The 22,440-nt window shown below is 42.5% G+C and overlaps 1 protein-coding gene across 3 annotated transcripts in view; it reads right to left on the bottom strand.

The window, feature by feature from the left end:
• ASIC1 (acid sensing ion channel subunit 1) overlaps positions 1 to 21,609 on the bottom strand; it is a 460,355-nt gene extending 438,746 nt beyond the window's left edge. The window contains exon 1 of one of the 3 annotated variants that reach the window (XM_075337256.1): positions 21,522 to 21,609. Coding sequence is in view for 1 of the 3 variants with exons in the window: in XM_075337254.1 (XP_075193369.1) it covers positions 20,500 to 20,516 (17 nt within the window). In the remaining 2 variants the exon portion in view is untranslated. The other 2 variants (XM_075337255.1, XM_075337254.1) reach the window with 2 other exon arrangements.
• Positions 21,610 to 22,440: the final 831 nt, after the last annotated feature.

Genomic DNA, 22,440 nt, shown 5'->3' with positions numbered 1-22,440 from the left:
TGTTTGGCATCTGCAAACTTGTACCGACCTGAGACATCACACAGACACATAAGTTTTACCATATAGTGAACACACAGTGAATAAAATATCCCCAAAACAATCAATTGAACTTTTTTTTTTTTTTTTTAATTTTTCCGCACTTGGAGTTTTTTTGTCGTTTTCCAGTAAAACTCATGGTTTAATTTAGAAGTATTTAAAATACAACAAGCCCTCATACGGCAAAATTGACAAAGAAATAAAATAGTTATGGCTCTTGGAAGAGGGGGAAAACGAAAAACGGAAAATAGCCCGAGGGTGAAGGCTTTAATCACAAATGATACAATGCTTAAGCCCTGCCCAGTTCTTGGCCTCATTCAGACATCAGTGATTTTTTGCATACATAATAATCCCTGTGTTTGGGATCCAAGTTTCATTAGTGTACCTGTTATGATTCAGTGACTGAGGAGGATCAGAAAAAAGACAAAAATGCAGAAACAGAAAAAGTAACCAGAGTGGCTGGAACCTTAACGGACTGCAGACCTAATACTGACACACAACTAGGAGTAGCCATGGGGCGTGCCTACGATGACCTAGTTGCCTCGACAAAGCCGAGAACTAAATATTCTTATAGAGAGAAATATTAGAAAAGCTAATCTCCCTTGGACCAATCCCCAAAGATATAGATAGCCCCCCACATGTAAAGACTACGGTGATATAAGAAAACACAATACATAGCTAGAAAACAGATTCAGCAAAGATGAGGCCCAAACTATCTGTATAGGAAAGGATAGCAAAGAGCACTGTTTGCAGCCGTGAAAACCCTAATAAATCTCAGCACGCCTGATATCGAAAAGCCCTGAGCCCACACAGGCTCTCCCCCACTAAATCAGTACTCTGGTGTTACTGGGATCCAAAAAACACTAATATAGATGAGGGGCTAAATTTAATACCAAGCATGACAAAACACAATACATAGCAGAACATGGAGCTAGGAATACAGACACTCCCAGCATGGTATGATCCAACTCCACCAAGAACTCCACACAGGAATTAATCAATCAGGAATCAAGCATTAGTATCAAAACAGAAAACAACTACAAGAAAGTGAAAACAATAAGCAACTGGTGGAAAAAAGACCAAATTATCTGATAGGAGTTCTGGTAGAGAGAAGGGCTGGTTTCAGAATGTCCTTAGCACACAGGAGATACATTGAGCACCGGCAAGGAACAGGAGAAACTACTCAGTTACATAGGCCCAATCTGAATGACCCAATTGCCAGTCCTCCACAGGTGTCTGGCTCCCATTCAACAAGTCAACTGCACCGCCAGCACTGACCACAAGAGGGAGCCCCAAACTGGAAAATGTATTCACAACATGTACTGTGTTTTATTACGCATGAAACAAATGAACAGCAAAGCTTCTTCTTCAACACAACGTTAATTACGGACATAACACAGATGCCATCCATATGTCCATGTGTGATGGTGGAATCTTGTGGGTCATGTACCATTTTGTGTGGGTTCATGTTTTGGGCGTGGTGGGCTGTCTATTCGATGTAATGTCTATCCTATCTGAAAGGTTATAGCTTCTTGAAGCGCTTCTGTCCCTAGGTGTGGGGGAGGGGTCCTGTAATCCACCTCAATTCTCTGCTTACCTGGGAAATTAGTAATTCTGGGTGAGAATTACAAGAGAGAAGAAGCAGGATTGAACCTCTGAGGGAAAAGCTGCAGCTCCTCAGAGAGACCTGGACATTTATCCAATTACTGGACTATATTCCTGTTTCTTTACTATTTTTACCCTCCGTGTGGTGGATTATGTTATGGACCATTTGATTTGCTTGGAATAAATGCTCTTTGGAGTGTACAGCCATCTCTCGCTCTGGGCCCCGTCACAGCTGGTGGCAGCGGTGGGATCAACAAATCACAGCCTAATGGAGATCCACCCACAGAGTGAGTACAGAGACTGGACTGCACCCAGTCTACATGAGAGAGCCAGAGATCTGGGCCTGAACCCCCATGGACTGAGTAAAGAGGCCTAAATTGATCTACTGGTGGGTGCGAGCCAGACCACCTCTTCCCAGATGTCTGACTGACAAGCACTGGGGATGGTGATCCCTGCTCCAAAAAGCCAGTGGTTGGTGTGGTTAGAAGAAGAGATGGCAGTTGTGGGCCCCGGTGTATCTCAGGAGTATAAGAAGGAGGCTGCTCACCGAGCACAGAGGAGATAAGAAGCAATGGAGTATGACAGAGGGAGTAATGTGAGTTGGAGTGTAAACCCACCAATCCGGGAGCCTATACGGATCACCCGGGCGGACTTCAAGCCATTTGATGAGGCTTCCGGAGATGTGGAAGGGTTCTTCAAGGACTTTGAGCAGCAGTGTGCCGTGATGGAGGTGCCCCACTCTGGCTGGATGCGTTTGTTAGTGGGACTCCTGAACGGAAGTGTGGCAGAGGCTTTTCGCACTATTGACTCACAGCAGAAACGGGATTACAACATTGTAAAGCGGAGTATCCTGGAATACCATGAAATCACCCCAGACTCACATAGGGCACAGTTCCGAGACTTCCTATGCACCACGGGGAGATCATTTAGGATGTATGCCCATAAGATATCCCAGGCATGTCGGAGATGGCTGGAAGCGGAAGACGCTTTCACTGTAGAAGGCGTTATACAGGTATTTCTTATAGAACAATTTCTTTCCAAGTGTCCCTCAGAAATACGGGAATGGGTCAGAGGGCGCACGCCATGCACCTTGGATCGAGCTGCAGCCCTTGCTGATGAGGCCTTTACTATCCGGTCACAATGGAGGAGGCTTGTGGACAATAAGCCACAGTCTACTCCTGCACCCCGGCCCTCCCCAGTTATATCTGTCGCTCCACACAGCTGCAGGCCGATGACAACCATGGCTCACAATTCTGGGCCCCAACAGTTCTGAACACGACCTGGGGGAATTACAGAGAGGAGATGTTATGGGTGCGGGCAACCTTGTCAACTGCAATCCAGTTGTCCCACAAGGACTCAGAGGGACCCCCACGCACCTCCACCTCGTCCGGTGCATTTTGTTCATACCATCCCACCTGAGGAAGAAGTATAACCACCTCACCTCCACCGGAGTGTACCACTGACCCCTCCACCATAAATGCCCCTGTTGGAGTGTATGGCTTCCGGCCTTAGTCACCAGGTTCTCCTACTGCCTTCTCCAGAATGCACACTGGAAGGAGTACGATGCAGAGGAGATGTTATCGATGTGGACAGCTTGGGCATTTGCAAAACACTTGCCCTGCTGGTCGATTGAGAAATGACCTTGCACCAAATCGACCTATTCATTCTCTACAGCCAAACACAATGGGGGAAGAGTTCTCACCCCTTCAATTTGACTTGCCTAATGACTCAGACACTTGTGGTCGACCACTAGGGGTTTATGGGGTGCGAGCCACAGCCCCTGGAGAGCCACCTGCGGCTGTTACCCAGTGGAATTTAACATGCGCCGGTGGGGAGGACACCTTACCCCTGCATTGATGGCCCCATGATACTGATGCGTTGTCAAGACAGCTAGGCTCAGCTGATGACCCATGTGTATAAATTTCCTGTGAACGCGGACTGTACAGCACAAGTGATTGGATGATTGCAGCTTTAAATCCCCTAAGGGGACTAATAACTAGAATAAAAAGTATGAAAAAATTCTCCTGTATGGATCCTGCAGAGTTCCACTGGCAAAATAATGTCTGCTGGATCTGTTTTTTTTTTTTTTAACATGGGAGTCGATGGAGAACGGATCCGTTAACAGATATATTCTTCCATTTGAAAAGTATCCTGTAACAAAAAAAATCTGTTCTCTATAGACATAGACTCCCATGTTAAAAAAAATACAGATCCGGCCGACATCAGTTGTTTAATAATGGACAGAAAAGTTGTGTTTCCAGAGCTTTTTTCCCAACTGATCTCTGCAGGATTCGTATGATTACAGAACATGTGAGCTCAGCCTAAGGGGTACTTTGCAGGCTGCGACATCGCAAGCCGATGCTGCGATGTCGAGCGCGATAGTCCTCGCCCCCGTCGCAGCAGCGATATCTTGTGATTGCTGGCGTAGCGAACATTATCGATACGCCGGCTTCACATGCACTCACCTGCCATGCGATGTCGCTCTGGCCGGCGACCCGCCTCCTTCCTAAGGGGGCAGGTCGTGTGGCGTCACAGCGACGTCACATGGCAGGCGGCTAATAGCAGCAGAGGGGCGGAGATGAGCAGGATGTAAACATCCCGCCCACCTCCTTCCTTCCGCATTGCAGCCGGGACGCAGGTAGGAGATGTTCCTCGCTTCTGCGGCTTCACACACAGCGATGTGTGCTGCCACAGGAACGAGGAACTACATCGTACCTGTCACTGCACCGGCATTATGGAAATGTCGGACCCTACACCGATGATACGATAACGACGCTTTTGCGCTCGTAAATCGCATCAAAAAGGATTTGCACACTACGATATCGACAGCGACGCCGGATGTGCGTCACTTTCGATTTGACCCCACCGACATCGCACCTGCGATGTCGTAGTGTGCAAAGCCCGCCTTAGGCTTTGTGCCCACGTGTGTGCGCTCTGCACTGCAGTGTAAAAGTCCCTGCATGTCCACTTCAGAGCGCAGCTGAAAAGCTCCGTTCTGAAACTTTGGTGACTGCAGAATTTGTGCGCTCTGGATGCTGCCTCTCCCTATAGACAGAATGGAGACAGCATGCAAAGCGCACAAAAGAAGTGACATGTTGCTTTTTAGAAGGCAGCGATTTGGCAGCATGCAAATCGCTGCGTTCTAACACGTCACGTGGGCATGGATTATGCACAATCTTCATAGATTGTGCAGGGGACGCAGGACACATGCTCTTACGCTGCAGTGCAATACGCAGCGTAACTGCATGCAAATACGCAACGTGCGCACATAGCCTAAGATACACCTGTTGACAAGGATAATTTAATGCTCATGCCATCTTTGTCCTCCATCTTCTGAAGCCTGGGTGCATGACGCGTCCTACGTCATCCACAGAAGCCAACACTGGGGTCCTGCGCAGGCACACTTTGATCTGCCCTGAGCAGGGCAGATCAAAGTATTGTAGTGCACCTGCACGGGACCTCAATGCCGGCGAGTGTGTATGACGTAGGATGTGTCATGCACCCAGGCTTCAGAAGAAAGAGGACAAAGATGGCTAAAAGAGGAGGCGCTGCACCCGGAGAATGGAGACACCCATTTGACCAGTCTGCACCGAACCAACAGTTTAGGTGAGTATTATATAGTCATTTTTACGTTCTACACAGCGGCCTGGGCTCTTATATACAGCATGTTAGAATGCTGTATATAAGAGCCCAGTGGGGGTGGCCGCATCTTATAGTCACCAAATTTGGTGATAGGTAACGCAGCAGCTGTGGGCTGCAACCCTCAGCTGTTAGCTTTAACTTCGCTGGTTATCAAAAATAGAGGGGATCCCATTCCATTTTTTTTCTTTAAATTATTTAAATAAATCATTTAAAAAAATGGCATGTACTTAGCCCTATTTTTGATAACTAGCCAAAATAAAGCAGACAGATGGAGGCTGGTACTATCAGAGTGGTAAGGCCCATGGTCATTTGGCCCCTATTAGCCTAAAAATTACAGCTCTCAGCTGCCCTAGAAGTGGCACATCCATTAGATGGGCCAATTCTAGGGCTTTACCCAGCTATTCCACATTGCCCTGATGCGGTGGCAATCGGGGTAATACTTGGGTTGATGTCAGATGTGAATTGACAGCTGGCATCAAGCCCAGGGGTTAGTAATGGAGAAGTGTATATCAGACACCCTCATCACTAACCCAGTAAGTATATAATTAAAAAAAACACACTGACACACATACACACAGGAAAAAAAGTTTATTTGAATAAACACTCCCGCATATGGCCTCGTTCACCAATTTATTGAATAACAAGAAATCCTCAATGTTCCAACATAATCCAAAGAATGATATACCACAATGTCCATCAATTCCCATGGAATTGCTTTCTGAGAACGTTCTTTGAACGAGGCTCCATAGCTCACTGCAGTGGCAGCCTAGAATTTCTCACGAGTAGTGACGTCTCTGAGTTACTGACATCACCGCTTGTGAAAAATGCAGAGCAAAGACTGATTTAGCATCTCTGTTCTGCTGCATCTGACACTCTGACTCAGATGTAGCAGAGCTGAGATGGTCAAGGAGAGGAGAGGGAGAGAGAGGAGAGCTGAGACGATCAGGGAGAGGGAGAGGAGAGCTGAGAAGTTCAGGGAGAGGGAGAGAAAAGAAGACAAGGAAGAGAGTTAGTGGTGAGCTGAGATGGTCAGGGATAGGAGAGGAGAGGGAGAGGAGATGACAGAAGAGCTGAGATGGTCAAGAAGAGGAGAGGTGAGCTGAGACAGTCAGGGATAGGAGAGGAGAGCTGAGTTGGTCAGGGAGAGGACAAGAGGGGAGAGGGAGAGAAGAGCTGAGATGGTTAAACAGACAATATGGAAAGAAGAGGGAGAGGACAGCTAAGACAGTCAGGGAGAGGAGAGGTAGAGGGAGAGGAGAGGAAAGCTGAGATGGTCAGGGAGAAGAGAGGGAGAGGTGAGCTGACATGGTCAGGGAGAAAAGAGGGAGGGGAGAGCTGAGATGGTCAAGGGGAGGAGAAAGAGGGGAAAAGAGAGGGACATGAGAGCTAAGACGGTCAGGGAGAGGTAAGAGAAGGAGATGAGAGCTGAGATGGTCAGGGAGAGGAGAGCAGAGGAGAGGGGAGCTGAGACAATCAGGGAAAGGAGAAGAGAGGGAGAGGAAAGGAGAGTGGAGATGGTCAGAGAGAGGAGAGCTGAGACAGTCAGGGAGCATAGAGGAGAGGGAGAGGAGAGCTGAGATAGTCAAGAAGACAAGAGGGAGAGGAGAGATGAGACGGTAAAGGAGAGAAGAGGGAGAGCTGAGTTAGTCAGGGAAAGGAGAGGCAGAGGAGAGCAAAGACAGTCAGAGACAGAAAGACTGAGAGGGAGGGAGAGTGAGTCTAGGTAACTGTCGGTCAGTCAGGAGTTTCTCATGAGTGGTGACTCAGTGACTGATGTCATCGCTCCTCTGAAAATCTGGCTGCTGCTGACCGGCAGTGATTCGGAGAACAATCTTAGGAATTGATGCATGTAGTGGGTCATTACTCCATTAGATTACATTAAACCTTCAAGGATTACTTTTTAATTAATATATAGGTGATTCAGGGCGTGTGTTGATCAGTATATTCAAGAAAATTTTTGCCCCCCATGTCTGTGTTTTCTTTTTAACTCTATGCATAGACACATATCCATTACTAACCCCTGGGCTTGATAACAGCTGTCAATTCATAGCTGACATCAACCTAAGTATTACCTCGATTGAAACGGCACCAGTGCAATTGGGGAGAATAGTGTAAAGCCCCAGAATTGCTGTATGTAATGAATGTGTCACTTCTGCACTGGGCTGCTATTTTTAGGCTAGGAGGGGTTAAATGAACCTGGGCCATCTCAGCCTGATAATACCAGCCTCCAGCTGGCTGCTTTACGTTGGCTGGTTAGGGTTGAACCCACGCTGTTTTTTTTTAATTATTTGTTTAATAAAATGGAATGGGATACCCTCTATTTTTGATAACCAGCCAAGGTAAAGCTGACAGCTGAGGGTTGCAGCATGCAGCTGTCTGCTTTACCATCACTGGTTTTCAAAACTAAGTGGGAGCCCTTGTCACTCTTATTTATTTTTCCCTATCCACATTTGTTTGCAGTGCTATTGCCCCATTTTGCTTATCCTTGCAGCCCACTAGCATTTACTACGACCATTTTACAGCCATTTTACATCACACAAGTGACTTATATGGGGTTCGGTGTCTGGGGTCAAATTTGGGTTCCGAACTGAACTTTTTTTTTAAAAGTCCAACCGAACCTGGCAAAACCGAACATCCATGGGTCCGCTCATCACTAAACAGATACCCCCTAGAGGAAAACAATGAGGTTCCCCTCACACATCAACCCTTGTGGGATTATTATACAGGGACAAAGTCAATGATATTTTGGGATGAGATATAGGCCAGAGAAAAGGGGATGACTGCAGTATCCGATTACACACAGTTTGTTTATAGTCTGTTATCAAGGATACACCTGGAGCTGTACAGATGCTACAGAAAAAGAATAGCAGGATATTATTTTTTGTTCTCTATTAAAAGAATAAAATAAATCTTTGGGGAAATCTCTTAAACATCTCTTATTAAGGCTGTGTGCCCATGATGAGTTTGCATATTTTCACTGTTTAAATACGCGGCGTTACAGTTATAACAAAATGGATGGGATTTATCTAATCTACTGCCTACTGTGCTTTAATTTAACTCAGTGTAAACTGATCTGCGGTGCGTGTTTCAAATCCACAACATGTCGGTTTCTCTTGCGGATTTGCTAAGCTTTCTGTGCAGATTTTCCTCATAGACTTGCATTAGACGCAGAAAATCCGCAGGTAAGAACTGTTATGTGCTTTTTTTAGTTCATTTCCGCAGCGCAAGAGCACGAAAAATGGAAATATTCTACACATTAAATTTTCATCATGTCAAATAGAAGCAAATATCAGAAACAAAGCAGCTTTATGTAAAAAAAAATGACCAACGGACAAAAACTGCAGTGTCAAAAACTCAATAAAAACACTTGTAAATAAATGCACACAAAAACACAATGAAAAACTGCAAGAAACTTAATTTACTTAGTAGGGGCAGAAATGCTGCAGAAAATGCCCAACAACAAAAATCTACCAAATACTCATCATGGGAACGTAGCCTAAAGAACCCAACCCAACCCAACCCATCCACTGATCTTAACAAAAGGCTGTGAAGTGCCCTGCTGGAGTGGAGCGATGGCACATATTGATTATAACTATTATCAATGAAATTGTTGGAGACATGCGAGTACAGATCCATTCAAATTATGCACTCTCGAACCCTGGTCATGGGATCCCTGTGGGTTCCAGAGGTACAAGTGCATCTCATTAAATTAGAATATCATCAAAAAGTTAATTTATTTCAGTAATTCAATACAAAAAGGGAAACACATGTATTATATAGAGTCATTACACACAGTGGGATCTATTTCAAGTGTTTATTTCTGGTAATATTGATGACTATGGCTTACAACCAATGAAAACCCAAAAGTCATTATCTCAGAAACGTAGAATAATTACCACAAAACGCCTGCAAAGGCTTCCTAAGTGTTTAAAACGGTCCCTTAGTCTGGTTCAGTAGGCTACACAAGCATGGGGAAGACTGCTGACTTGACAGATGTCCAGAAGGCAGTCATTGACACACTCCACAAGGAGGGTAAGCCACAAAAGGCCATTGCTAAAGAAGCTGGTTATTCACAGAGTAGAAAGTTGAGTGGAAGGAAAAAGTGTGTCAGAAAAAGGTGCACAATCAATCGGGATAACAGCAGCCTTGATAGGATTGTTAAAAAAAGGCGATTTAAAAATTTGGGGGAGATTCACAAGGAGTGGACTGCTGCTGGAGTCAGTGCTTCAAGAGCCACCACACACAGACGTATCCAGGACATAGGTTACAACTGTCGCATTCCTTGGGTCAAGCTACTAATGACCAATAGACAACACCAGAAGCGTCTTACCTGGGCCAAGGAGAAAAAGAACTGGACTGTTGCTCAGTGGTCCAAGGTGTTGTTTTCAGATGAAAGTAAATTTTGCATTTCATTTGGAAATCGCGGTCCCAGAGTCTGGAGGAAGAGTGGAGAGGAAACAATCCAAGCTGCTTGAGGTCTAGTGTGAAGTTTCCACAATCAGTGATGGTTTAAGGAGCCATGTCATCTGTTGGTGTAGGTCCACTGTGTTATATCAAGACCAAAGTTTCTGTCTGCTGACAAGCTTTGGAGTTGGAAATGTCATTTTCCAGCAGGACTTGGCACCTGTCCACACTGCCAAAAGTACCAATACCTGGTTTAATAACCACAATATCACTGTGCTTGATTGGCCAGCAAACTCGCTTGACCTAAACCCCATAGAGAATCTATAAAGTATTGTCAAGAGTAAGATGAGAGACACCAGACCTAACAATGCAGAAGAGCTGAAGGCTGCTATCAAAGCAACCTGGGCTTCCATTACACCTCAGCAGTGCCACAGGCTGATCACCTCCATGCCACGCCGCATTGATGCAGTAATTCATGCAAAAGGAGCCCCGACCAAGTATTGAGGCATTTATGGTACAGACCTTTCAGGAGGCGCCAACATTTCTGAGTTTAAAATGATTTTTCAGTTGGTCTTATATAATATTGTAATTTCCTGAGATAATGACTTCTGGGTTTTCATTGGCTGTAAGCCATAATCATCAACATTAACAGAAATAAACACTTGAAATAGATCCCTCTGTGTGTAATGACTCCATATAATATAGGAATAGAGCACTCTGTGTGTAATGACTCTATATAATATAGGAATAGATCCCGCTGTGTAATCACTCTATATAATACACAGTATGTGTCTCCCTTTTTGTATTAAATTACTAAAATAACTTTTTCATGATATTCTAATTCATTGAGATGCACCTGTAGCAATTAGCCATGTAATAATGTGCAAAATTTGGAAAATTACTTTAAACATTTGTGTAGACAGCATTTTCTTTTTAGGTGGGTACGCTCTGGAACCTGACTGAAAAAGCGCTTAAAGAATGTTACAAAGACAGGACAAATGCACTGCAATGTTAAAACCACTTTTTATAATATATGTTCCATCTTTTTGAACTTCTTTTAACTGATTTAGACTTTGAAAACAGTTAAAGAAGTGACCTGACCCTTGTTTTGATGCCTCCGGCTCACTCCTTTGTATGTGCGTTTAACAAAACTGAGAAAACATCCGAAAAGACGCCAAAAGTAGACACTTAAACACAGCCACCGTGTTGTTTTGTTTTTTTTTAAACATCTTCTTCAAAACTCAGTGGATGCAGCTGGTCTATAAGACGCCATGTGCACGTACCTTAAAGTTAAGTTCCCACTGTGACGACATGGACTCTGTCAGTGCCTAGCAGGGGTTAAGTTTCTTAAAATTCAGCCAGACATGAAGATAGTTTGTTTATAGAGGGGGGATAAGCCCCTCATTGTTTATACAAGACTCTTAGGAGTCTAGTGTTACAGTTCTTGTTGAGCAATGTAATTGCCTTGGCCAGTGAAGGTCAGACACCCAGACAAATCAATTATGCAAACCTCCCATTGTATTACTATGTGAATTGCTAGATGTGGTGTAACTTAGCTATCTCTCCCTCGTCTCTAGATATTTTGTATACGGTTTAAAATCTACCCAATAAGAGCCCAGTTTTATCCACCAATTGTAAAGACCCCAATGGTCTGAACAGAGAGCTCAGGGGTATAAGAAGGAGGACTGTCCATTACCCAGGTAGACTCTTGCTGCACGCTATCAATCTAGGACCTGCGGATCCGTTTGGCAAGCCATAACCAAACCTGGATTAAACTACTATATGGACTTCAGCATCGAATGCAACGATTCGGCTGAGATATCAAAGACTACCTAAGGAAGGAATCAAGCTTGGGACAATCCAGTCACCTGACTACAGGCTTTGCGGTCCTCAGACAGCTTCCTAAATCTGGCGTTATTCCATTTTCGGTGGTTGCCCGCCAAAACCGGGGTGCTGCTGGTTTGGAGTAAGTAGCCCAGGAAGCTCTGAGGCACGGACATTCTAATCCCTTGTGAGCCAGCGGAAGGGTGAGAAACTGTTGCCGGTTACATTTTGTGGTTTTGCTGGTTATGTGCTATGTGCCGTTACTTGTTTGGGGATTCAAAAAAAGTCTTAATATCGTGATTCCCTCACCCTGTGTTGTCTTGAGTAGTGTTCTGCCCACAGATAAGGAGGTCGGGCGTTCAGTTGGGATGAGCCCTGGTCTATGCTGTCTTTCTAAAGGCGGCCGGGCCAGCGAACGAGAGCACCCACTGACCCCCGTGTCTCCACACCCACGATGAGCTTTTGATGCTGTTTATTTTTTCTGCCCAGAAAACGCAGCATCTTACAGTTCCAGCAAGATGGGGATTTATAGAAATCTCATGGCCACTGTGCTTTTCTTATGCTGTGTAAATTGATCCACGTTGCGTGTTTGAAGAGAGCAAAATGTCCATTTCTCTTGTGAGTATGCTGAGTTTTATGTGCTGATTTTCTCGAAAGAACTGCATCAGATGTGGATGTAGCCTCACATGACTGAATTAAAAAAGTTTTGTCAATTCTAAATAATAGAAAGTATCATAAACAAAGCAAATTTATTAAAAACATAACATAAAAAAAGAGACAAAAACCATAGAGGCAAAAATACGACAAAAACACAAGTAAAAAGGCATGCAAAATACACAATGAAAAATACAAATATCCTAATCTACAGTTGTGCTCAAAAGTTTACATACCCCAGCAGATTTTTTGCTTTCTTGGCCTTTTATCAGAGAATATGAATAACACAAAATATTTTTTCCACTCATGGTAAGTGGTTGGGTGAAGCCATTTATTCTCAAACTACTGTGTTTTCTCTTTTTAAATCATAATGACAACCAAAACATCCAAATAACCCTGATCAAAAGTTCACATACCCTAGTAATTTTGACTGATAACATGCACAGAAGTTGACACAAATAAGTTTGAATCGCAATAAAGGTAATGTTCTCACCTGTGACCTCTTTGCTTGTAATCAGTATGTGCATAAAAGCTGAGTGAGTTTCTGGGATCCAGACAGACACTTGCATCTTTCATCCAGGCATTGACATTTCTGGATTGTGAGTCATGGGGAAAGCAAAAGAATTGTCAACGGATCTACAGGAAAAGATAGTTTAACTGTATAAAATAGGAAAGGGATACAAAAAGGTATCCAAGGAACTGATAATGCCAGTCAGCAGTGTTCAAGCTGTGATTAACAAACGGAAAATCAGGGGCTCTTTAAAAATAAAACCATGATCAGGTAGATCAACAAAAAATTCAGCCACAACTGCCAGGAAAATTGTTCGGTATGCAAAGAAAAACCCACAAATAATATCAGCTGAAATACAGGACTCACTTAAAACTAGCGGTGTGGCTGTTTCAAGATACACAATAAGGAGGCACTTGAAGAAAAATGGGCTGCATGGTCGAGTCGCAAGAATAAAGCCATTACAGCGCAAATGCCACAAAGTATCTCGCCTACAAAATGCTAAACATCACAGAGACATGCCTCCAAACTTCTGGAACAAGGTAATTTGGAGTGATGAGACCAAAATCGAAGTTTTTGGCTACAACTATAAATGTTACATTTGGAGAGTTGTCAACAAGGTCTATGATGAAAGGAACACCATTCCTAATGTATAGCACGAAGGTAGATCGTTCATGATGTGGGGATGTGTGAGCTCCAAAGTTTACAGGAAACTTGGTCAAACTTGAAGGAAAGATGAATGCAGCATGTTATCAGCAAATACTGGAGGCAAATTTGCACTCATCAGCCCGGAAGCTGCGCATGGGACATACTTGGACATTCCAAGACGACAATGACCAAAAACACAAAGCCAAGTCAACTTGTCATTGCCCACAGTAGAGAAAAGTGAAGGTTCTGGAGTGGCCACCTCAGTCTACTGACCTCAATATCATTGAGCCACTCTGGGGAGAACTCAAGTGTGCAGTTCATGCAAGAAAGACCAGGAATTTACAGGAACTGGAGGCTTTTTGCCAAGAAGAATGAGCACCTTTACCATCTGAGAAAATAAAGAGCCTTATCCACAACTACCACAAAAGACGTCAAACTGTTATTGATGTTAGAGGGGGCAATATACGGTATTAAGAACTGGGGTATGTGAACTGTTGATCATGGCCATATGGATATTTTTGGTTGTCATTATGATTTAAAAAGAGAACACACAGTAGTTTGACAATAAATGGCTTCACCCAACCACTTATCCTGAATGGAAAAAAAGATTTCGTGTTATCATTCATATTCTCTGAAAAAAGGCCAAGAAAGCAAAAAAAAATCTGCCGGGGTATGTAAACTTTTGAGCACAACTGTACATGATTGGCACATAAAGGTAGCTTAAGGGCTCTTTCAGATATCTATAATCAGAGAAATCACCTAAGAAAGGGTCAAATAACGCGCTGTCGAAAGAAGGAAGAATCTAGAGGACTCTTTTCAGTGACTTTATTTGTACACATTTCAGAGAAATCTTTCTCCTTTTTCCGGAAAAAATCTCATGTGATTTTTTTTCCTGAAGGAGAAAGAGTTCTCTGAAACGCGTAGAAATAAAGTTACTGAAAAGAGTCCTCTAGATTCTTCCTTCCTTCGGCAACGCGACATTTGACCCTTTTTTATGTGATTTACCTGGTTCCACGTGGGGCTGCAGCAGCCGGTTTGACAAGTGCGTCTAGTGGTTGTGACAACCCAACAAGGTGTGAACAAACAGTGTTGTTCTCCCATAACACCCCTCGGATAAAACCCTAATTGGTCTCCTTTTGTCTTCCAGTTTATTTATAGACATCTGTGATCATCAGTCTGATCTCAGATATTTTATTATTTACTATATATTGTACCTATATTTCTATGAGGCTGACATGCTCAGTTTGGGAGACGCGCGGCCAGTCTGGGCATTGCGATCTCAGATCGGACTTATGATCACAGACGTCTGAAAGAGCCCTAAGGGTTAGATCTTCCCGTAAAATAGTCATTTAAACAGTCTCAGTGTAGCCCCAGTCAGCAATCATCTCATGCAACATCCACTGAAAGGGAACATGTCAGCAGACTCATGCTGCCCTAACTAAGACGATATACCAAGAAGCTATAGTATTACTTGAGTTTTACATTTGGCAGCTCAGAGACAGGCATCTGGTATCTCTATAGTCCTCCTGCTGCTTCCATCTCCCTGTCCTATACTCTGGGCTCATTAAGAAGTGGTTAGTGGCATAAAAGTAGACTGTGAGCCCTCGCGGGCAGGGTCCTCTCTCCTCCTGTACCAGTCTCTTCCCTGTATTGTTCATCGTTACTTGTCCCTATTATGTCTACCCCTTTTCATATGTACAGCACCATGGAATTAATGGTGCTATAGTAATAAATAATAATAATAATCATAAAAAAAGATAAAAAAGGAATTTAACATTCACTGATTTCATCTCTTGCCCACTCTTATAGGCGGGTGCCTAAATGACTAGACTGGGCATGTATATCAGGATTTACATATTCAATCTCTAGATATTTTATACAGAAATTAAAACTCTATACTAGTACACATACTGTTATAGCTATAAGTAACATTAGCAGTAGTATTGGTACTAGTAGCTGTGAGTATTACTACCGGTAAGTATTGGTAATTAACTGGTCACGGGCGTTTCTTACAATCAATAATAAACAAAATGTTAGGAAAGTTTGTAATATAGCTTATCAGAGAAATATGACTCTTTCTCCCCTTATAAGCCACCTTACTCATCAAACTGATATAGTTGATATTAGAAGTAGATTTTATATATATGTGTATATATATGTATATATATATATATATATATATATATATATATATATACTAGCTGTACTACCCGGCTTCGCCCGGGTTAATAACTGCTGTTAACAAAATAGAATGTATTAACAAAATTGTATTCTGCACACAAAAACCACAAAACAAATAGACATTATAATTATATTTATATCTGTCTCCCCCTCTGTATATATCTATCTGTCTCTGTCACTTTCCCTGTCTGTCACTTTCCCTGTCTGTCTCTTTCCCTGTCTGTCTCTTTCCCTGTCTGTCTCTTTCCCTGTGTCTGTCTCTTTGTCTGTCTCTTTACCTGTCTGTGTCTGTCTCTTAACCTGTCTCTCCCTTTCCCTTTCTTTCCCTGTCTGTCTCTTTCCCTGTCAGTCTGTCTATTTGTCTGTGTCTGTCTCTTTGTGTCTGTCTCTTACCCTGTCTATGTCTGTTTCTTACCCTGTCTGTGTCTGCCTCTTTCCCTGTCTGTGTCTGTCTCTTTCCCTGGCTGCATTGTGACACGCCAACATTCCATATAAGGGCGTGGCTGCGCATTCTTCTGAAGTTCTGGCTGCACTGTGGCTCCCAGCTCCATTCGCTTTAATGGAGGCTTTTTTTTGGTGAATAACTGTAAAGCGCGGGGTTAAAATGTCCCCTCAAAACATAGCCTATGACGCTCTCGGGGTCCAGAAGTGTGAGTGTGCAAAATTTTGTGGCTGTAGCTGCGACGGTGCGGATGCCAATCCCAGACATACACACACACATACACACACACACATACACACACACATACACACATACACACACACACACATTCAGCTTTATATATTAGATATATATATATATATCTAATCCTATAGAATGTAAGCCCACAAGGGCAGGGCCCTCTTCCCTCTGTACTAGTCTGTCTACTGTAACTTGTATATGTATTTTGTATGTAACCCCCTTCTCATGTACAGCACCATGGAGTTAATGGTGCTCTATAAATAAATAATAATAATAATATATATATATATATATATATATATATATATATATATATATATATATAACATAAGTATGGTAGTAATGTGGCTATAGAGAAAAGTAGTAGTGGAAATTCATTATAATCTTAGTAGTTATAGCTATAAGTACTAACATTATAAGTATTAGTAGTAGCTAAGGTAGCTATAGCTGCAGTTATAAGTAATATTTTCAAATCTAGGTAATAGACAAGATAAATAATAACATAGCATTAGTAGCAGCTATTATAACACCTACAACTACTAGACGTTAAAGGAAATGTTACTATTGGTAGATGACACCTGGTTTCTTCCTCCAATGAACACATGTAGACATCATCGGGGATTGGAACAAACAATCGGCCACAGGCCAACAGAGTCCATGGGGTCTGTCTGCGATTTGAACTCGGGACCTCTCGCACACCAAGCAAGAAGCCTACCACTAGACCAATGAGGGTCTTATTAGTAGGTGAGTAATATAAGTAGTAGTAGCGATGAGTGATATCAGTGGGGCCTATAGGTAATATTACTTATCGCTACTACTACTCATATTACCTATAGGCGCTACTGATATTACTTACCGCTACTACTACTTATATCAGTAGTGCCTATAGGTAATATAAGTAGTAGCAGTAATACCGGTAGTAGTAATACCTGTAGGTAACAGCAAGAGTATCTAGAATTACTAGTAGCATTTCTAAGTAAAATCAGTAGTATAAATTACAGGCAATAGTAGTAGCTATAAGAAATATAGTGATAGTCTCGGTAATATTAGTAGTAGCTGTAGATAATAGTAATAGCTCTAGGTAATGTAAGTAGTAGTCATGTGATAGTAGTAGCTATAAGGCGTGCTTCACATCATGTTTTAGTCACATCAATGGCTTCTATCAGAAACTCTTGAAAAACGTGATTTGGGTGTATCTGCCGACTGCGCCGTTGACTTTACAGCGGATACATAATACTGCCCGATCTATGGACGGCATGTATCAGACACAATACGTGATTTCAGCCAGCTATGTTTGACTGCTGCATTTTAGAGAGAAATGTACATTAAAGGTGCCAGGGATGGAGCCACATGGGAGACTAATTGGACAGACAAGACCCCGGCGGCTCATGCCTGGCTGCTCCCCCAGACTGACAGGTCTATCCCTATACATTCAGTGGTTAGCACTGCAGTCTTGGAGTCCTGAGTCCAAGTCCCACCAAGGACAACATCTGCAGGGAGTTTGTATATTCTCTCTGGATTTGGGTGGGTTTCCTCCCACACTCCAAAGACTGATAAGGAAAATAGATTGTGAGCCCCAATGGGGACAGTGTTGCTGTTGTATGTATGGCGCTATGGAATGGAATAAGATTATAATTATACATGCCAGCAGGGAGAGACCTGTCACTCTTGGGAAGTGGGTGGGCAAAAGTCACCTTGGTCCCGCCTCCCTGACTAGGGATTCGCCTCTCTGACTGAGGAACCACCTCTCTGACTAGTCTCCCGGCTTGGTCTCTGCTGGCTTTTAAGGTATAAATTTCTCTGAAGCGCCATGGCTAACATTAATAGCAGTGAAGAATGTGTTGTAGTAGATTTAAATAGTATTAATGATGGAAAATATTAGTAGTAAGAATGTGTAATGCAAGTAGTAGATGTAATATTACTAGTAGTAGCTATAAGTAATGTTAGTAGTAGAAATTCTATGCAATAATAGTAGAAGTAGGCATAGCTATTAGTATATGTAATATTATTAATAGGAATTCTAGGTAATATTAGTAGTAATAATAGCTAAAAGCATCATTAGCTATACTGTATATATTACATGGCATATTATTAATGATGGCTCTATAGGATATAAGATATACAGTATATACTATTAGTACTAGTGTCTGTATTATTAATAGTAACTATTGGTGACATTAGTAGATATAACGGGGCGGCACTGTGGCTCAGTGGTTAGCACTGCAGTCTTGCAGCGCTGGGGTCCTACCAAGGACACCATCTGCAAGGAGTTTGTATGTTCTCCCCATGTGTGTTGGTTTCCTCCCATACTCCAAAGAATAATAGGATATGTATATTGTGAGCCCCAATGGGGACAGTGTTGCTGATGTATGTAAAGTACTGTGGAATATGTTTGCGCTATATAAAAATAAAGATTATTATTATATAAGTAGTAATATTAGCATTAGCAGCTTTAAGTAACTAGAAAAGTTCTAATAAGAAGTCACAGTATATTGTGTGTGATATTGCGCCTGATACAGTAACTATAGACATAAGTAAGAAGTGATGAGTCGGCGGCCGGCGTACTGGCCCTGGTGGTTTGTGGGGCCGTCACTCCCTGATATATGGCATTGTGCAAGGAGTAAATTAGATCTAAGAACACTTTATCTGTCTAAATAATTTCCATATTCAGTTTCTCCAATTTCCCTATTCATATTCACTCCTATTGTGAGCGGTGTAATGTATTTCTCTGTTATCAGCCACTAAGACTGTGGTATTCTTCAATAGCTTTAATGTCTGGAAATCTAAAAATGCCTCTGCGGTCATTGCATTATCTCACTTATCCCTAAAAAAGGAACTGAAAATGTCATTTCTATGCAGGATCTCTTTTAAGTAGTTTACTTCTATCATCTGCCAACTTTAGGATTCAAGTCCCTTTAATTGGCTGTATGTACTGACCATGTGCCGCCCGAAACAGGGCACTTAAATGATCTTGTGGGATATTTCATGATCCCTCCTAAATCCCTGTCATTTATCGCTGGACAACTGATCCAGTTATAGCCACATGCCAGGGAATGCCAGCCCAGCCGGCCCACACACCATTACATGGAAGTGGCTGAAGACTCCCACAGAGAGGGATGAAAGCTTGTGACACAATGAATAGCCCAGGATGAGAGCTCAGTGCAGGGACAGCAACAAAACACTGCAAATTAAGAGCTGGGGTGGAGAAGGAGCCTGGGACTGGGGCTGGACGCTCCGAGGTAGCAGAGCTGGGTGTGCTTCTTGTATGGTCATATAGTGTTAGGATGACAGGTTTATAGCTTTATGGAAACCCACAGAGATCAGTGTAACGTAATGCAGTTATACCAAATGACAAACTCAGTTCTACTACACCGGTATATAAATATATCCCAATAAAAAAAAAAACAGCTTCACAAATAGCTATTTATTCCTAGTAGATTTTATATTATTTTATATTATTTTATCAATTTTTTTGCTGAATTTGATGTTAGTAATATCTGTCCCATATAACCATATAAATGGCTAATAATAATAATAATAATAATAATAATAATAAAAAATAATATTACAGGAACTTCCATCCAGCAATGACAATAGAATACAAAATGCACAGTAAGATATATAAATAGTATAATTAAAAAAATATCCATGTATATATATATATATATATATATATATACACACACACATTATATATATATATATATATATATATATATATATATGTATATATATATATATATATATATATATAAATATTGCATTAAAAATAAATAAGTAGATATATATTTTTCATATATATATATATATATATATATATAAATATATAAAAATATATATAAATATATATATATAGATATATATACACAGTATATCTTTATTATATATTTATTTTTATACATATATATATACATATGTATATATACATAACATATTCATATATATATATATATATATATATATATATATATATACACACAGTATATATAAATATATATATATATATATATATATATATATATATATATATATATATATATATATATATATATATTACAGTATTACCAATAGTTATTGGTGTCATTCCAGCTAATAGTGAATCACTTTATACATTAGTAAACCATGTTATAGCACAGATGTACAAGTCATATCTACGAAAGAAGGGTGCACACACACATGCAGACATGCAGACCAGAAATATATAATACATAACTGCATATTAATAGCTATAAGTGCAGAAAAATGAAGAAGTGACATTTACACAGATACAGAACCATATCCTTAGTCACCAGAGTGACTGGCACAGCGTACATACACGGGCAGCCTGTACATGCCAGGAAACAAACCAGCCCTGATGTGGATGGGACGTCTCCCCTCATCAGTGACTTGGCTCCCCTCCTGTATGCCCTGGCACACCTACCCACATCCCATATCTACATAAAAACTCAGGTGCCACCTTACATTTCCCTGATTCCAATCCAGCTGGTAGTGACCCCCCATAACTCAGTGCATGATGTATATGCATATAAGAAATGCTCAGGACTGTTCTCATAGTCATCCTCACTATCAGTGATGCCAGTAACAGCTCAGTAAAATAAGAGACGCCAACTACCCACATAGAATGTAAATGCCTATAATAAGCCGGGACCCTAATTGCAGACTCATGACTGAGCCTGTACAAGTAGTATCACAAGTGTGCGGACTATCTGCCCCAGCACCATGATGTGGATGTGGACGTAGCCGGCTGCATCTCTCCAGGATCATGAGTGTATGCTGGAGGCTGCACAGCCCGTTACCTATGGCTCACTCATATATCTGCAGATGTTGGGCTGGCATGACATGTATGCATGCAGGGTGCACATTATGGATGAGGCACGTTAATGGAGATGTGGCTCCCAAGGTAGGATGAGGGCGATCAATGCTGAACATACATGCATTGTGTGCTAGACACAGCACAGCAGCACTCACCTGCAGGCAGGGCCAGTCTGATCACACTCTGCACTGAGGAGACAGATCGCATATAGCAGCACTCCCCCCGCACCGCAGAGACAACACAGGACCCCCACACCTTACCGCAGACTCACACACAACCCCTGCTGCAGGCACAAAGACAGAGCTGTCCCTGTCAGCCCCTCAGTGTCAGTGTGAGCAGAGAAATGCTCCGTCTCTGCCTATGCCTGTGTGGATATGCTGTCCCCTCTGTGTGTGTTGCATGCGTCTATCTCCTCATTACTGGGATGTGTGTGTGTGTGACCAGCTCCCTTCCCCCAAAACCAGCTGCTTCCCCATAGCAGCAAGAAGCCGCCACTGTTTAGGACCAATACAGAAGAGATTAACCCTTTCCGGCTTGAGCCTGATCGCACGGCACCGGTTCCGTCATCCGTATCCCCTCAAAAAGAGACCTGCACACCAGCATCTCCGTCATCCATGCTCCTACACGGAGACCTGCCCAGCAACACTTCAGTCGTTCATACTCCCAGCTACAAGAAGCCACTTGTGCCATTCACACTTCAGTATGGCTGGGTGGACCCATACAGATGTTCAACCTGGTCCCACCGAAGGCGACCGGTCCCACCGAAGGCGACCAGTCCCACCGAAGGCGACCGGTCCCACCGAAGGCGACCAGCCCCACCGAAGGCGACCGGTCCCACCGAAGGCGACCAGTCCCACCGAAGGCGACCGGTCCCACCGAAGGCGACCAGTCCCACCGAAGGCGACCGGTCCCACCAAAGGCGACCGGTCCTATAGATCACTACTGCAAAGAGGGATCCGATCAGAGGAATAATCTGACACTGCGTAATGACCACAAGTATTGGTCTAATCGTGGCGTGTTAGCGGTGATCAATGGGAAGTCTCCTTTATAGGGAATAATATGTTTTCCATATGGCTTATGTAAGTCTGCAGCCCAAACAGTCCCCCCAGAATAATAATCAAGACTGGGACTGATTAAGAGAATATTCATAGCCTACGTCATACTCACATATAATACATGGTACTTGTCACATGCGTCAGGATACTGCTATGGAAACATTATTCCTTTTTTATACTCTACACACATTGCATAACTTTTCTTCATTGTGCCCACTTCCAAAACTGTTACTAGGACTTGTACACTCTTGTTCACATGGAGATTTTTGAGATGGACAAATCTGGAGCGTTTTTCAAGCAGAAAGCGCTTTAGGATACGTGCACAGAGTTTTTCGAGAAGTTTTTGGAGGAGAAACTGAGTAGAACCTCCAAGTTTTTGAGAAGTTTT

Source organism: Anomaloglossus baeobatrachus, chromosome 2 (assembly GCF_048569485.1).
Source record: "Anomaloglossus baeobatrachus isolate aAnoBae1 chromosome 2, aAnoBae1.hap1, whole genome shotgun sequence".
Taxonomy (NCBI): Eukaryota; Metazoa; Chordata; class Amphibia; order Anura; family Aromobatidae; genus Anomaloglossus; species Anomaloglossus baeobatrachus.
Note: the sequence above shows the minus strand (reverse complement) of the source record. Positions and strands in the feature narration are given on the sequence as shown.